The 19,025-nt window shown below is 35.1% G+C and overlaps 1 protein-coding gene across 1 annotated transcript in view; it reads left to right on the plus strand.

Moving 5' to 3' along the window:
• Positions 1–19,025, plus strand: part of GPR89A (G protein-coupled receptor 89A) — a 47,626-nt gene that overhangs the window by 18,299 nt on the left and 10,302 nt on the right. Inside the window, exons 4-9 of the mRNA XM_079140388.1 lie at positions 415–521; positions 930–1,031; positions 9,062–9,182; positions 9,950–10,030; positions 16,470–16,579; positions 18,377–18,465. Of these exons, the coding sequence (XP_078996514.1) occupies positions 415–521; positions 930–1,031; positions 9,062–9,182; positions 9,950–10,030; positions 16,470–16,579; positions 18,377–18,465 (610 nt within the window). The remainder of the gene's footprint in view (positions 1–414; positions 522–929; positions 1,032–9,061; positions 9,183–9,949; positions 10,031–16,469; positions 16,580–18,376; positions 18,466–19,025) is intronic.

The following is a 19,025-nucleotide window of genomic DNA, read 5'->3' on the forward strand; positions in this document are numbered from 1 at the left end:
ATGTTTACATAGAGTATGAGAGGCATGTTTGAGTCTTTAGGGTATGCATTACTATTAACCTTTATTTCCCTTTAAGTCTCTTGTAATAAGATTCCTGGTAGTGGGTGAAATAAGTCATTCTTCTGAAGATGGAATATATTGATATATGTTTTTATACATTGCCTATGAATATAACTAAAGTATTAGCATTTAGTGAAATTCTTAGGTTAAGATGGTCATATATACCTTTTAGAAATTTATATTTTTAATCTCTAACAGTGAGTAGATAGTGATAGCATAGTTGGCTAATTAGATGGATCATATTCAGTATTGAGTTTAAAGACCGAGAAATGCATTGGAAGACTAAAGAGCACGAAAAGTTGCTGCCCTCACTGTCCCCCCCTCCCCAGTGATATTCTTTGAAATTTATTACAGCTCCCGTTATTTTCACTGGAAAATGAACCTGTGTATAATTCTTCTGATCCTGGTTTTCATGGTGCCTTTTTACATTGGCTATTCTATTGTGAGCAACATTCGACTGTGTGAGTATTTTACTTTCTTATGTCAGCACATAGATTGGAGTGAATATTCTTAGGGATTGGAAAAGTGGCTAGCTTTAATACTACATTACTTTCATAACTGCTGCTATTTGGGGGCACTTCACAGTGTCTTAAAATGGTCATATAATTAATATCAAATGAATGATTAGGTTATTTGTCTTGCCAAAACTTTACTTCTCCTACAATGTCTCTTTTAATTCAGTTCACAACTTAATTTCTTCAAGTTTCTCTTATGGTGGTAAGGATGCTTTCACTAAAAATTGTTTAGTTCCACCATTCTTTGACCAAGTGAACAGGCCAACCAAATATTAATTAGCATATACTCATAGTTTTAAGTAGAACAAGCTCCTTCTTATGTTTTCCCTAACAATCTTGTCTCTTCTGTCTTAGTGTATAAACAGAGACTGCTTTTTTCCTGTCTCTTATGGTTGACCTTTATGTATTTCTTCTGGAAACTGGGAGATCCATTTCCCATTCTCAGTCCAAAACATGGTGAGTATATGGGGAAAAGTAGGTTTGGAAGGAGGGTTGTTTAAATTTCTAATGTTGAAAAAAAAAATTAATGTTTTAAAACTTCTGGTTGTCAGGAAATAGAGCAGATTATTTCTCTAAGAAATACCTGGGTTTTTTTTGTTTGTTTGTTTGTTTGTTTGTTTGTTTTATAATTATTGCTTTCTCAAAGAAACCTCTGATCCCTCAGACTAGGTCAGCAGCTGCTGTTACATGCTCTCATGGTCCCTGGTACAGCACTATTGTAATGGAGTTTTTTGGGTTTTTTTTTGTTTTTTTTTTTTAATTGTAAACAAATGGGATACATGTTGTTTCTCTGTTTGTACATGGCATAAAGGCATACCATTTGTGTAATCATAAATTTACATAGAGTAATGTTGTTTGATTCATTCTGTTATTTTTTCCCTTCCCCCCACCCCTCCCGCCCTTCTTTTCCTTCTATACAGAGCTTCCTTCCTCCATACTTGCCCCCCCTCCCTAACCCTAACTCTAACCCTAACACTAACCCTTCCCTCCCCCCATTATGTGTCATCATCCACTTATTAGCGATATCATTCTTCCTTTGGCTTTTTGAGATTGGCTTATCTCACTTAGCATGATATTCTCCAATTTCATCCATTTGCCTGCAAATGTCATAATTTTATCATTCTTTATGGCTGAGTAATATTCCATTGTATATATATACCACAGCTTCTTTATCCACTCATCAACTGAAGGGCATCTAGGTTGGTTCCACAGTCTGGCTATTGTGAATTGAGCAGCTATGAACATTGATGTGGCTGTATCTCTGTAGTATGCTGATTTTAAGTCCTTTGGGTATAGGCCAAGGAGTGGGATAGCTGGGTCAAATGGAGGGTCCATTCCAAGTTTTCTAAGGAATCTCCACACTGCTTTCCAGAGTGGCTGCACTAATTTGCAGTCCCACCAGCAATGTATGAGTGTATCTTTCTCCCCACATCCTCGCCAACACCTGTTGTTGCTCGTATTCTTGATAATCGCCATTCTAATTGGGGTGAGATGGAATCTTAGGGTGGTTTTGATTTGCATTTCTCTTATTACTAGAGATGTTGAGCATTTTTCCATATGTTTGTTGATTGCTTGTAGATCTTCTTCTGTGAAGTGTCTATTCATTTCCTTAGCCCATTTGTCGAGTGGATTATTTGAATTCTTGGAGTAGAGTTTTTTGAGTTCTTTATAGATTCTGGAGATTAGTGCTCTATCTGAAGTATGAGTGGCAAAGATATTCTCCCACTCTGTAGGCTCTTTCTTCGCATTGATGATAGTTTCCTTTGCTGAGAGAAAGCTTTTTAGTTTGAATCTATCCCAGTGGTTGATTCTAGTTTTTATTTCTTGTGCTATGGGAGTCCTGTTAAGGAAGTCTGATCCTAGACCAACAAGGTGAAGATTTGGACCTACTTTTTCTTCTGTAATCTGCAGGGTCTCTGGTCTGATTCCGAGGTCCTTAATCCATTTTGAGTTTAGTTTCGTGCATGGTGAGAGATATGGGTTTAGTTTCATTCTGTTGCATATGGATTTCCAATTCTCCCAGCACCATTTGTTGAAGAGGCTATCTTTTCTCCATTGCATATTTTTGGCACCTTTGTCTAGTATGAGAAAATAGTATTTATTTGAGTTTGTGTCCGTGTCCTCTATTCTATACCATTGATCTACCTTTCTATTTTGGTACCAATACCATGCTGTTTTTGTTACTATTGCTTTGTAGTAGAGTTGAAGATCTGGTATTGCAATACCCCCTGTTTCACTCTTCCTGCTAAGGATTGCTTCAGCTATTCTGGGTTTCTTATTCTTCCAGATGAATTTCATAATTGCTTGCTCTATTTCTGTAAGGTACGTCATTGGGATTTTAATTGGAATTGCATTGAATTTGTATAGCACTTTAGGTAGTATGGCCATTTTGACAATATTAATTCTTCCTATCCAAGAACATGGAAGATCTTTCCATCTTCTAAGGTGTTCTTTAATTTCTTTCTTTAGTGTTCTGTAGTTCTCATTGTAGAGGTCTTTCACCTCTTTTGTGAGATTGATTCCCAAGTATTTTATTTTTTTCCAGGCTATTGTGAATGAGGTAGTTTTCCTAATTTCTCTTTCTGAAGATTCATCACTTATGTATAAAAATGCATTGGATTTATGAGCATTGATCTTGTAACCTGCTACTTTACTGAATTCACTTATGAGTTCTAAGAGTTTTCTGGTGGAATTTCCAGGTTCCTCTAAATATATAATCATGTCATCAGCGAACAGGGATAGTTTGAGTTCTTCTTTTCCTATTCGTATCCCTTTCATTTCTTTGGTTTGTCTAATTGCTCTGGCTGGAGTCTCAAGAACCATGTTGAATAGAAGTGGTGAAAGAGGGCATCCCTGCCTTGTTCCAGTTTTTAGGGGGAATGCTTTCAGTTTTTCACCATTTAGAATGATATTAGCCATGGGCTTAGCGTAAATGGCCTTTACAATGTTAAGGAATGTTCCCACTGTCCCTATTTTTTCTAGTGTTTTGAGCATGAAGGGGTGCTGTATTTTATCAAATGCTTTTTCTGCATCTATTGAAATAATCATGTGATTCTTGACTTTAAGTCTATTGATATGGTGAATTACATTTATTGATATCCTGATGTTGAACCAACCTTGCATCCCTGGGATGAAACCCACTTGATCATGGTGCACTATCTTTTTAATATGTTTTTGTATGCGATTTGCTAAAATTTTGTTGAGAATTTTTGCTTCAATGTTCATTAAGGATATTGGTCTGAAATTTTCTTTCCTTGATGAGTCTCTGTCTGGTTTAGGTATCAGTGTGATATTGGCTTCATAGAATGAGTTTGGGAGGGTTCCCTCCTCTTCTATTTTATGGAATACTTTGAGAAGTATTGGAATGAGCTCTTCTTTAAAGGTTTTGTAGAACTCGGCTGAGAACCCATCTAGTCCCGGACTTTTCTTTGTTGGTAGGCTTTTGATGACTTCTTCTATTTCAGTACTTGAAATTGGTCTATTTAAATTGTGTATGTCCTCCTCGTTCAGTTTAGGCAATTCATATGTCTCTAGAAACCTGTTGATGTCTTCAAGGTTTTCTGTTTTGTTGGAGTATAGATTTTCAAAATAGCTTCTAATTATGTTTTGTATTTCAATCCTGTCTGTTGTGATATTTCCTTGTTCATTCCGAATTTTAGTGATTTGGGTTTTCTCTCGTCTTCTCTTTGTTAGTGTGGCTAAAGGTTTATCAATTTTGTTTATTTTTTCGAAGAACCAGCTATTTATTTTGTCAATTTTTTGTATTGTTTCTTTTGTTTCAATTTCAGTGATTTCAGCTCTAAGTTTAACTATTTCCTGTCTTCTACTACTTTTGGTGCTGGTCTGTTGTTCTTTTTCTAGGGCTTTGAGCGGTAGTGTTAGGTCGTTTATTTGTTGAGTTTTACTTCTTTTATTAAATGCGCTCCATGAAATAAATTTCCCTCTAAGTACTGCTTTCATAGTGTCCCAGAGATTTTGATATGATGTTTCTTTGTTCTCATTTACCTCTAAGAATTTTTTAATTTCCTTCCTAATATCTTCTGTTATCCATTCATCATATAATAGCATATTGTTTAATCTCCAGATGTTGGAATAGTTTCTGTGTTTTACTCTTTCATTTGAAATACCTGGTTTTTAACCAAATTTTCTTCTTCATCTTAATAAGTACCAAGTGTTGGCTTCAGATCAGATGTCTATAATTCTAGAGTAGGAGTTTTTAACCTTGGGTTAGTGTAAAAAAATCTTCAAGGGTTTAAGAAACATGGAAAGGTGCCTTTAACTTAAATCTCCTGATATTGAACGCAGAATTATGGAAATACAGTTACATAGATATTAGTCACTTTTTCATTACTATAACAAAATACCTGAGGTAAATGAGTTAAAAAGAGGAAAGGTTTATTTTGGTTCACAATTTTGGAGGTTTCAGTGCATAGCCCATTGCTTTTGGGCCTGTGATGAGATCATGGTCAGATTGTGTGACAGAGGAAGCTATTTAACTCATGGCAGCTAGGAAGCAAAGAAAAAGAAAGTAGAGCAGCCAAGGTCCGATATCCCCTTCAAGGGCATGCCCTCTATAACCAGAAATTTGCAAGTAGACCCTGTATCTTAAATGTTCCACCCAACAGTATCATAGGATAGGGACCAAGCCTTTAACATGTGGACCTTTGGGGAACACATATCCTAATAGTAGAATCTAACAGAATCTCTGTCCCAGCTGCATCAGCTCCCACATGTGTAACACCCCTACATAGTTCATTTAAGGCCTCATTATGTTTATTACGTTACATTCATTACGTTTAAGGCCTCATGTGCACTTGTCAATTTGGTGAAAACTGAACATTAAAAACCTTAGTGCTGGGAATATAGTTGAGTTATAGAGTTGGGATTGAACCCACTAGGCCCGTGGTTCAGACATTATTTCCCTATATACATGTATGAGAAAAAAAATTTTTAAATAAAAAAAAGAAATGCTAGCCAGGTGCTGTGGCTCATGCCTGTAATCCCAGAGGCTCAGGATGCTAAAGCAGGAGGATCATGAGTTCAAAGCCTCAGCAACTTAGTGAGGCCCTTAGCAACTCAGTGAGACTCTGTCTAAATAAAATACAAAAAGGGCTGGGGATGTGACTCAGTGGTTAAGTGCCCCTGGGTTCAATCCCCAGTACCAAAAAAAAAAGAAAGAAAGAAAAGGAAAGAAAGAAATGCTAGAAAAGAATTGGAATGAATATTGAATGAACCAGTGGTCTAGAATCTGCCACACTTCCCACATGTCTTTCCATGTGTATTCATTGTCTGGTAGCAAGAGACTGGGGAGAGGGTTTTGAGACTCTCCTGCAGTTGGGTCAGAGGTAATATGCAGTTTTTAAAGCATATATAGCATCATAAATAACTGTATATTTTGAAAATAAAAGTAGCTCTTTCAGAATTTGAAATAATATTAAAGAAGCAAAAAAAAAGTTAAATCACTCCAGCCTACCAAAGATATAAGGATTTAAATCCTTAGCGTGGTGCATAGGACCTACCCACTGTGCTCTCTCTATAAGAGTTCTGTTCTTTAGTCCTACCAAATTTGAAGTTTCGAGCTGTTTGATTAGCTGTTCTACCAGAGGTGACAATTTTTCAACCCTTACCTACCTTTCCAGGTGCCTTCTTATTACGTTTCAATTCTTACTAGTTCTTAGAAGGCTTCCCTGGTGGACATCACTGGGAGATATTTATTGCTCCTACCTCAGTGAACTTATTTATTTCTATCACCTATAAAGCTTATAATTATTTCTTTTCTTTTCTGACTGTATTAATCTATGGCCTCCCTTGAGGTCAGAAACTACGTCTTATTTGTCTTTATATCCTAGTGCCTACTCTGAAGCCTAGCACATAGCAAGTGTTTGATGCATGTTTTCTGAATCAGTGGATTGGGGGAAAGTTGAATTTCCATGGTGGTAGATGAGTTCAAGAATTAACACTCTGGATAGGAATTTCGGATTTGCTAATGTGGTCAGCATGCCCATGTCAGTGCAGGAAAAGATTTAGAGTAAAGGGGTCCTGATAGTATTGCTCTCACATAAACCTATTTCAAATAAGCCCACAGAGAAACAAGTTTGTGATGTTAGAAGTCAGATGAAGGATTTTAAGAAGCTTCCTTGTAGTCTAAAGACCCGACTGACATAATTCTCCAGCTTTCTTCTTGTGAGCAATGAACTCGCATGGCCAGGACAACCAGGCCATGCCAGAGGGAAGAAGACCATCATATCTGTTGTACCTTTCATCCATTTTTTTTTCTAAATTTGCTGAGAATATCCTGAAGGGACACTCAGTGTGCTAGGGAGATAGTTTCAGTTTTTGTCTTTCTTTCATGGTGCAATAATTAGTCATTTGAGTTTTGCATATGAATGTTCAGGTTTTTAAATTTATTTAACCCTCGAAGAGAAGTAAATAGGAAGAAATGTTTAGGCAATCACTTAGAAGCAGCCAACCTTACACTGCCATTTTAGAACTTTCCCAGTAACCAGTATGATTTCTTGCTGTGGAGATCACAAAAAATCCTAAGACGCAGGCCTTTCTAATTAAAAAAAGAGTCTATGAAAGCATTCTTTGTGCAATGCTTGAGCCTCAGAAGGTTGGGACATTCCACAGTGGGAAAGATAAGGCTAAGAAAGTATGTAAGATCAGAGGGAATCTATGTGAACAGGTCACAACAGTGCCATGGTCTGCTACTCAGTCACATGACTTCCTTTGAATTAACTGGTAAATAAACATAATAATGCCTGACTACTTCATAGAAATGCTGTTATCATCTACTTCATAGATAATAACAAAGTACTTTAAACCACAAAAAGATTTAATTAAAAGACACCATGTTGGCCTGGGGTTGTGGCTCAGTGGTAGAGCACTCACCTGGCACTTGTGAGGCACTGGTTTCAATCCTAAACACCACATAAAAATAAATAAATAAAGTAAGAGCATTGTGTCCATCTACACCTATTAAAAAAAACAGATACCATGTTAACGGGAATAAAAGTAGAAGGGGCATTTTTTTCCATTTTTAGTATTTAATAAATTGTATTAATCCCTTGGACTTTTTATGTTTTTGAGTGAAATTACGTACCCACGGTCAACAAACATTTGTTGTATATCTTCTATGTGCCATATAGTATGGAAAAAAAAAGATATGATATGATATAGATATGATTCTTTCCTGTAAAATGATACAAAATCAAGACATGTAGAAAATAGAATCAAGAGACTTATTCCTTCATTAATATCCCACAAATATTTAATGAGCACCTATTGATGTTAAGAGCTGGAGAAGAATCGTGAACAAAACAAATTTGAATTCTGCTCTGATAAAACAGTCTTTTGAATGGGACTAAACAATATAGAGGTAGGTATATAAATAAGTAATAATTGCCAGTTGTGGTCTTGTCACAAGACACAGGCAGGTTATTATTATAGAGAGAATGATGCAGATAAAAATGTCAAATTTACTGCAAGTGATTAGAATCAACCTTAGAGACTTTGAAGTGATGTTTAAGCTAAGATTTAAAGGACAGACCAAAAGAAGGCCCAGCAAGAAGGTATAAAAGATTTCTTATAAAGCCTTAAAATAGAAAAGACCTTGATGTATTCAATAGAAGTAGGAAATGGAATGGAGACTAGTCATCCTAGAAATAGGAAGTTAAAAGAAATGAAAACCAGTGGTTTCCTGTGATGCTAAACTTCCTGAGTTGTTCTTTAGCATTGCTTTCTCTCATTTATTCCAAATACATCATCTGGCAGAACTTAAATTTTTTTAATTGGTTCTTTTTACTTATACTTGACAGTAGAATCCATTTTGATAATATACAAGCATGGACTATATCTTATCCTAATTAGGACCCCAGTCTGGCAGTACTTATTTTAACTGCTGAGTTGATTTTCAACATTCTCATATAATAGGAAAGAATTGATAATTAGAATACAACTGGTAATCTAAAACTCATGTGTTTGCCTTTGAATTATTCGTTCATCTTTAAATTCAGCCCATTTACTAGAGGCATTATGTTTATTGGATGCAGAAAGGAATAAGACATAAACTAAAGGATATGACCTTAAGGGGAAATACATATATCAAAGATACCTACCATTTATATTTTTCCAGAAGATTTTCTTTCCTTTTTTTTTTTTTCTCTTTTGATCAGACCTTTTACTAAAATTGCTTTTGCTTTATTAGAGTTCACACTACCTTAGTATAAATGGTTAGAAGTGTTATTTACAATTTTTATTATTGTATTGTTATCATCCAATAAAAGGAGGTGACTAAAGCATAAGGGTAAGAAGAAAATCAATTGGCTTATGTATTTATTATAGAGAAACTACACTTTAATAATTAAAAGTTCACTTATATGAGTTATGTGAAATGATTGATGTCTTCAGTAACATCTACCTTTGCAGTACAAATGAGAGCCATTTTATCTGTATTACCTGGTGTTAATGTACTTTGATGTTTTCAGGGATATTGTCCATAGAACAGCTCATCAGCCGAGTAGGTGTGATTGGAGTGACTCTCATGGCTCTGCTTTCTGGATTTGGTGCTGTCAACTGCCCATACACTTACATGTCCTACTTCCTCAGGTAACATGCACTTTGTCTCTTTTTTTTTTTCCAATCACTTAAAAGATATACGTCATGCCACCATCTTTAATACTTAAATCATACTCAATCTATTACTCTGCCTTTTTATTCTTCTGTCCTTATAGTTGTTAACCTGAAACCTTTCTAAATAAATCATCAATTATATTGATTGCCTGTGTTATTTGTCCTTATATTTTATTTTATTTCAGTACCAGGAGTTGAACCCAGGGGCACTTGGCCACTGAACCACATCCCCAGCCCTTTTTTTATTTTGACACAGGTCTTGTTAAGTTGCTTACCTCAGCCACCTGAGTCACTGTGATTATAGGCATGGACCACCATGCCTGGCACGTTTATTTATTTTTAAATGACAAATTTCATCCCCACACACATTTTTAAAAGAACATTTCTAGTGGTCAGCAGTGTGAACTAATTCCAACTTCAGAAACCAGTTCCTCCTAGAAGTAGAACAGTAGAATACAATCCCAAGTTAAAAATGTGTTTAAACATGTATCCTAGATCATTGGGTCAAAGCTCAGAAAGACCGTAAGAAAGCTAGATGCCTTCTACTGCCCTGAGACCACAGAAGAATTATAAGAAATGACAGTGAAAGCCTTTTAGATTATAGTCATTTTAATATTTTATAGAACAAAGCAGGTCCTTGAATTACTGGGTAACTCTTGGAATTTTTTTGTTTCTCCAAAGGGCTTATATTATGCCCAAGGGTAGGACCCCAAAACAATGCTAACAGTTGATGTTTATTATAGGAATGTAACTGACACAGATATTCTAGCCCTGGAACGGCGATTGCTCCAAACTATGGATATGATTATAAGCAAAAAGAAAAGGTAAGATCACATTAAAAACTTGTATTCTGTTAGAGTTTCTCAACAGTAAAATTTGACTATGATTTGGTGCTGACAGGGAATTTTGTCATTCATTTTTATTATAAAGTAGAATATCAATATTTGGCGTCTAGTCTTCTATTTTTTTAAATATATATATGTATATATTTTTTTTTTTTAGATGTTAATAGACCTTTATTTTATTCATTTATGTATTTGTGGTGCTGAGACTTGAACCCAGTGCCTCACATATGCTAGGCAAGTGAGCTACCACTGAGCCACAACCCCAGCCCCTGGTGTCTAGTCGTCTATGAAAGAAAATTGTCAAATTCAACCAAATTCCCTGAATTTAGATATTTCTCTATGTAAATTGTTAAAGTAACTTTTATATTTGATAAATGGATATTTTAAAAGTTTTTTATCATACGTTTTAAAACTTTTCATGTTTGACTTGTATCTTTCAACTTCCTTTTCTCTAACAACTTAAAATCCTTCAAGTCTTCTCATTGTTATTGTTGTGTTTATGATAAAAAAAAAAATTTTTAAATGTATGTTTTCCAAGTGACATTTCATAGGAATCTGTGCTACAGTGGACAAAAGTCCACTCTGAAATCAGACTGAATCCTTGGTCTGTACCTTACAGTGTGACTTATATGTTTTTGTGCCTTGATTTTCTCATCTGTGAAAAATAGTTAATATATTAAGACCTTTGAACAGTAAGCTACGCCTAGTTAAAAACACTGCTTAACTTACTAGTCTTTGCACAGTAATCATTTATTTTCATACTTTGCCTTCATTTATTCTTTCATATATTCATTTAATAATTTTAGAAAACTTAGTCTGTGCCAGACACTGTCCAAAATGCTGGGGAGACCATCAGAGTTAAGCTAAAAAAGAATCTGGATGCTAAAAAACTGAACAAAAATATTAGTTGTGGTAATATTAGCTGCAGGTGTGATAGATTTCACAGTTTGATTCTAGGTAAGTTAACTGTCTACTAGTATGAAAAACTAACAGTCCTCAGGAAAAAAAACCAAAAACAGATTTCTAAAGTCACTACAAAGTATCTATAATATCAAGTCTTCACCCAAAACTTACTAATCATTATAAAGAAATAGGATATGTCACCCATATTTAGGGTTAAAGGCAATCAATAAAAACTAACTCCATATGTGCCCAGATAATAAATATATAGCAAAGACTTGAAGGCAGCTACTGTAGATACAATCAGAGAAAGACAGGTAAGCATGATGACAAATGCAAACTTTGAAAAAAGAACAAATGGAAACTCAAAGCTAAAAATGATAATAACCAAAGTAAAAATTTTACCACATAGGCTTAATAGGGTTGATATGGCATAAGAACAATATCAGTGAACTTAAAGATAGGTCAATAGAGATTATTCAATCTGAAGAATAGAGAGATAAAGGATTGAACAAAAGTCTCAGTCCAACATACTTGTAGTTGGAGTGCTAAAAGAGAGGGAAAGGGGCAGAAAAAGTGCTTGACAAATTATGATGAATAACTTTCCAAATTTGGTGGAAAACATTAACAGATCCAAGAAGCAATCTGTAAACACAAAATAACCTAAGTACATATAGTCAAAATGCTCAAAGTTAAAGAAAAAATCTTGAAAGCAGCAGGAGAATAATGGTATCATGGGGAAACAATGAAAAAAGTAATGACTGTTCAACAGTGTAATTGGGTGCAAAATAAACACAAAAATCAACTGTTTCTGTCTGTATATTAGCAGTGAACATGTGAATACTCAAATTAAAATACACTATTATTTATAATTGCTCAAAAAATGAATTATTTAGAAATAAGTCTAACCAAACATATATAGGACTTTTTTTTTTTAAAGTAGAGCATTATAATTATACATAGCCATTGGGTTTCTTTGGACATGTAAGAAATTTGATTTCAATCCCTGTTCTCCCCTTTTTCCTCTCTTCTTCCCTCCCCTGGTTCTCCCTCTTCGGTATAGGACTTATATGCTGAAAATTATAAAACTCTGAAAGAAATCAAAAAGTGGAAAGACATGTCATGTTTATGGATTAAAAGACTTAACATAGTGAATGTTAATCCTTCCCAAATTAATATACAATTTTAGTGTAATTCATTTCAGAATCCCAACAAGATTTTTTGTGGATATATATAAAAGTATTCTAAAATTTGTATATAAAAATAAAATTAATAGAATAGCTAAACCAATTTTGAAAAAAGAACAAAATAGTAATTATTCTACCTGATTTCAAAACTTATTCTATAACTACAGTAATTAAGAGTGTGTGATGGGGCTGGGGATATAGCTCAGTTGGTAGAGTGCTTGCCTCACATGCACAAAACCCTGGGTTCAATCCCCAGCACCACCAAAAAAAAAAAGTGTGTAACATTGGCAGACATAGAAAGTGAAAGAGAATAGAGAACTCTGAAATAGACTGACATAAATATTCTAGCTAATTTTTGATAGCCTTACTACTTAAGACATGCATAGGCAAAAAAAAAAAAAAAAGAATCAAATCTAAATTTCATACTTTATATAAAAATTAGCTTAAAACAGATCTTAAAGTAAAACGTAAAATTTTTTAGGGAAAAAATCTTTGGGATATAAGACTGGGGAAAAGATTCTTAGATTTAATATTAAAAATTCAGTCCATGAAAGGAAAAATGGATAAATTAGATTCCATCAAAGTTAAAAAAACTTTTGCTTTGAGAAAGATCTTGTTAAGATGCTGAAAGACAAGCTACAGAAAGAGAAAATATTTGTAAACCACATATCTGAGAAAAGACCAGTATATAAAATTTTTAAAAGTTTAAAACTTACATTTTTAAAAAGCAGTATAGTTAGGAAATGGACATAAACCATAACCTGACATATTATTATAAAGAATATAGAGATGGCATATAAGTACATGAAAAGATTCTCAACATTATTAACCATTAAGGACATGAAGTTAAAACCACAGCGAAGTATCACTGCATACTTGTCAGAATAACTAAAATAAAAATTGGTGATAACACCAAATGTAGAAAGAACACCGAAAAACAGGATCACTCATACATCGCTGGTGGGAATGTAGAATAGTACAGTAACTCTGGAACACAATTTAGCTGTCTCTTGAAAACTCAACATACAAATACCAGACCTCAATAATTATACTCCTGGGCATTTATTCAGAGAAATAAAAATTTATTTTCACAAAAACCAGTACCTGAATGTTATAGTAGCGTTAGTCATAGTAGCCAAAAACTGTAAGTAACCCAGGTGTTCTTTAATGACTAAATGGTTAAACACACTGTGGTACATACTGTGGATATATGTGCCAATACTCAAACAGTAAAAGAGAACAAACTATTAATATACACAACCTGAATGAATCTCTAGAAAATGAGTGAAAAAAATTCCCAAAGGATACATAATATATAATTATAATTGTATACACATTTTTGAAATGACAAAATTATAGAAACAGAGAACAAATTAATGGTTGCCAAGGATCAAGGAGTTGACAGTAGGAGGAATGTGAACTGTACAGGGCAACATGATGGATCCTTGTAGTGATAAAAATGTTCTGTATAATATTATCAGTGTTGAAATCCTCTTTGCCCTGTAGTTTTACATAATATTTCCATTAGGGAAATCTGGGTAAAAGGCACATAGAATCTGTCTATATTTCTTAAAATCATTATGAATCTACAGTGATCTCCAAGTGAACTTTAAAGTTGACTTTAAAAAAGAAAAGCAAAGTAATGGCTGACATCCCACCAGAAACCATGTGTTTTGGTCAGCTTTTTTGCCACTATAACAAAAGACCTGACAAGAACAATTTTAGAGAAGGAAAAGTTTGAGTCTCACAGTTTCACAGGTCTCAAGTCCATAGATGGCCAACTCTGTTGCTTTGGGCCAAGGAAAGACAGGACATCATGACAGAAGCGTATGGTAGAAGAAAGCAGCTCAGGACAGGGAATCAGAAAGCAGAAAGAGACTCTCCTCTCATCAAGGACAAAATATGCATACTCCAAACATATGCCCCCAGTGACCCACCTCCTCCAGCCACAACTGCCACCCAGTCAATCCCTATCAGGAATGATTAGGTTGAAATTCTCGTAACCCAGTCTTCACCTCTAAACTTTTTTGCATTGTCTCACACATGAGCGTTTGGGGGAAACCTAATATCTAAACCATAACACCATCGAAATCAGAATATAACAGGATGGCATATTTAAGCCATAGTAGACAGTTTGCAGCCTCATCCCTTTCATGCTGCCACCAAACCTGAGCCAAGTGCACGTTTTTCACATAATGAATTTTAAAATGGTGTTCAGCTAATAACAGATAATCGGTTGGGAACTACCCTCGTTTTTGAAAAAAGGCAATTGTGAACATAGTGGTGATGGTGATGATGGTAAAGAAAAGTTGAAGTCGAAAGCATCTGCCTCTATAGTACCTTGCATTGTTTTGTTAATTCCTTTTTACCATATCTCAGAAAGTCTGATTTTAACTTTTCTTCTTAAATATATGAATATTTATTTCTCTCTGCAGTGTATTTGATAAGAGCGAAATTGCATTTTTTTCTTGTCTGTATATTTTTATATTTTATTCATTGTACACAAATGGGGTACAACTTTTCATTTCTCTGGGTGTACACAATGTAGAGTCACACCGTTTGTGCAATCATACATGCACATAGGATAATGAAATTTGTCTCACTCCATTATCTTTCCTTCCCCCCACCCTCTCCCTACCCCTCAATTCCCTGTGCACAATCCAACATTTCTCCATTTTTCCCTTACCCCTCCCTGCAAATGTTTTTTATTTGGTTGGTTGGTTTTTGTTTCTTTGTTTGTTTGTTTTTCAGTGCTGGGGATTGAACCCAGGAACTTGTGGTTGTGAGGCAAGCACTCTACCAACTGAGCTATATCCCCATCCCCCTGTAAATGTTTTAAAACAAGACTGTTCTTGTCTGTGTGCAACCGATTTTCACTTCTAGTGATTTTACTTCTCTAAGACTGTAGGACAGTGTCAATCACCTTTACATATTCAGCCAGTTCTACTCCACATCCAGTCATTAGTGTTGTTATATTATAGACATTAAAAATAAGGGCAATAGAAATGGACTTCTGTGTTCCTCTCTTTGAATTGCCTGTGCTTTAATCCAGCTTATGAAGCTGAAGTGAACCATTTAATGATGGAATGGAACCTTTTCTTCATATACCTATTCCAGTTTTCCCAGTTTTTTACTTCTTCAGTAAAAAATTACTGATCTTGCCAAGTCAGAAGTTCCTTTGGTCTGAGCCTCTTCTTCTTAGTTGTTAATAACATTTTTCCCAAAATACTGAGGTACAGTGAATGTATATAGAGAAAAGGCAGAAAGAGCTGAAAGGAACTTTTTTATTCTTAGTATCTAGGCAAAGGTGGTTTTGAGGAGGAAACAGTTAAGTCAACGTGATGACACACCTGACATTCTTTTTTGTTAATATCATTTTAGCTAATGACTTGAAGAATTTGGCCCATAGAAATACTACTTGGTATTTGTTTCCATTGCTATCATTTTCACGGGTCCTACCCATAAACACCAGTTCTGCTTTGTGGTCCTCAACATTTTTCTGTCATCACCCAAAAATAGCCACCTTAGATTAAACTTTTCTTTGGTCCGACTTCTCTATTTTTTACTAGGTCGTCCTGATCATTTAGGACTGTAGGCCTTGGCCCATTTTAGCCTTCAAATAATCATTTATGTATAGTTTTATTTTTAACCTAAAGAGGACCTTGTTCTTAAAACCGTTGTGGTAAGCTGGGACATGTCAGCAGCTACCACTGTACCTGTGAGGCCCCCACAGACTGAGAGGACAAGAGGAAGGAACAAAAGAATGGTAGGTTTCCCTGTTGATTTATTCTGCAATGGACAGATTATACTAAGAGAAGGTGGCAAATTGGAGTTAGAGTTAAGAGGCCAAGTTTATCTGTTTTTTATTTGATCTTTTTGTTCCTTTGTGTCTGCTTTTCATTGAGTTTCTCTTTTGTACCTGGTTCTTTATCTAGATGTGTTAGCTATTTTATTTTTTCCTTAAGTAATAACTGCAATAATTATTAATATATGTATAACACTTTGTAATTGATAGTATGAATTCTTATATATTATTTCAATGATCTTTACAACCATCCAGAGATGAAGAAATGAAAACTCTAGGTCTCACAGCTTCTGAGTAGCAAAGCCAGTATTCGAATATATTGCCCCAAGTTCTGTGCTTTTGCAGAGGCCATGTTGCTTCTGGGAGTGTGTAGTTGTAAGAAGTGGAAAAGTGGAACTCCAGAATCAGTATCATTTCCTGCATAGCTCAGCAAATGAGAGAAGCAATTGTGAGACTGGAAAGTGAATGAGACTGGGCTATGAGAGTCTGCTTCCTTACTAAAGTTTTATATTTTATTTTATTTCAGAATGGCAATAGCGCGAAGAACTATGTTCCAGAAGGGGGAGGTGCATAACAAACCATTAGGATTCTGGGGAATGATAAAGAGCGTCGCTACTTCAGCTCCAGGAAGCGAAAGTATCCTTTATCCCTCTACTTGATTCTTTCTACACTCTGGACCAAGGGCAGAAGAAAAAAAAAACAGTATTGGGATAGTTCCTTCTAAGGTACCTGAATGCATTAGAGTCCAGACTGGCTTAGGAAATACAATATGTATAGAGTCATCTTTCCAACGCCCACGTAAGATCATAAAATCATTATCTTTGAACTGGAAGGGTCCTAAAAAGTCAGTCTTTCCGTGTTACAGATGAGAAAATAGACCCAGAGAGGTTAAGTCACACAGTGTTTGTGGCAAAATTAGGAACAGAACTGCAATCTCCTTTTTATAGTTCTTTCCACTACACTATATTTCCCATCTCTGGAAAAACCATGAAAACATAATAGCTCCCTGAAATGAATGGTTTGTGTATGGAATAGTAAGTGCCATTTCTAAGGTAGTTAGTATTCCTAAACAATTTTAAGTAGCTCTGCTTCTCCAGTAACTTTTTGGTATAAAAGAAAATCAAGATTATTAAGTTAATAGATTGTTCTAGCCCAGCTGGTTATCATGCTAAACTAATTCCCAAATTCAGTAGCCAAATCCCTACATGACTCCCAAGCCATGTATCTATGGGGGACTGAGTATGAGATCACATTATTCCTGTTTCCTTCCTTGGCCATGGAGAAGGATGTAGTATATTGCTGTAAATTATGATATATTCTGATGTCAAATGCAGATAATACTAAGATCAAAGAAAGGCAGGACACTTATGGCTGAGGATAAGAATTACTCAGTAAACATTCATTTCATGTCTTCTTTTTCTAAGCAGAGTGCTATGTGATATATTAATGAGTAGAAAATAACCTCTCTCATCAAGGACCATATGGTAGAAATATATAATTAGTTAAACCTGTTGTTTGGTGGCATGGACCTTGCCAATAGTAGCCACCATTGAGAAAGGAACTGAAGAGCACTTATTGATTTGAGCAGTAGTGGGGAAATTCACAAAGGAGGGAAGATTTGGACTAAAGTAAATGCGTATATGTTCAGAGATACTGTCTTTACTATTTTCATTACTTAAAACTCCATAAAAGCCAAAAGTGTAGGTTTAAACTATTTTAGTGATAAGTGCCAGGGTAATTTACATGCTTTCTGAGCATGTAACCTAAGTGAAGAGAGTAATAACACTACTCACTGAGTTCTTGGAAAATAGCATAGCTTAGTGGAAAGAACAGGCCAGGGAGTAAGGCAGATCTCACTTTGCATCCACACCTATTAGTTGTGTGGCTTTGAGCAAGTTATGTAACTCTGAGTTTCACTTTCCTTATCTGCAAAATGGATAACACAGGATTGTTGGGAGATTAAAGGTAATATCTGTAAAGAACTAAACCCCAGCCTGTATTAAAACTCAGTTTTAGTTCCTTTTTCAAACATCAAACATTGTGTTTATTCAGATAATGTAGGAGAAAACCATGCTTTATTATAGGTATAATTATTAGTTATTATTATTATGCAGGCATTTGAGACTTTGAAGATTACATTTAACTTAATTTAATAGACTAAAATAAAGAAGAAAAAACATAAAACCATCTGTCTGAGACACTTGAGCTGGGAGAAACTAAGCAGCAGTTTTTGGTGATGTTCATGGTGGAGAAGCTTATACATACCTATGTCAGGCTGGAAAAATGGCTTTGAAGTAGCACTGAAACAGGAAACTCAAAATAACAGACAATTCCTGGGATCTGATTTAGAAAAAATCAAAAGCAAATGCTTTCTTCATTGCTATTTTTTGAAATTTCTATGTGATTTAAACCTTGATGCCCATTTTGTGCCAGATCTTACTCTTATTCAACAGGAAGTGGATGCTTTGGAAGAACTAAGCAGGCAGCTTTTTCTGGAAACAGCTGATCTATATGCTACCAAGGTACAGAGCAAGGAAAGTAAACTATGGTTTTTACCAATATGATTGGTAAAACTAAACTGAAAAGACTAAATAGCTGGCCGTGGTTGTGGCTCAACGGTAGAGCACTTGCCTAGCATGTGTGAGGCACTGGGTTCAATCCTCAGCACCACATAAAAATAAATAAAGGTATTGTGTCCATCTACACCTAAAAAATTTAAAAAAAAAAAAAAAAGGACTAAATAACTTTGCAGTATCCTCTATAACCAAACAATGCAAGAAATACCTCACAACTTCATTGTAAGCTATGAAGCACTAGGAATGAGTGATAACTTCATGAAATCATTCCTATCACTGGCAAAAATTCTTAATGGAACACTCTCAATAATAGAAAATGGAAGGATAGTCAGAAGAGGCTTTTCAACATCTGAGGAGGTAAACTCACACCACTTCCTACTGACCCAGGGTAAAGGTAGCAGCTCCTTTATTCTTTTTTATTCCCTCCTAAATTAATTTTAAGAACAGTAGAAACCATATGCCACCAGCACACCTGTAATCCTAGCAGCTTGGGAGGCTGAGGCAGG

Source organism: Sciurus vulgaris (genome assembly GCF_902686455.1).
Source record: "Sciurus vulgaris genome assembly, chromosome: 1".
In the NCBI taxonomy this organism is placed as follows: Eukaryota; Metazoa; Chordata; class Mammalia; order Rodentia; family Sciuridae; genus Sciurus; species Sciurus vulgaris.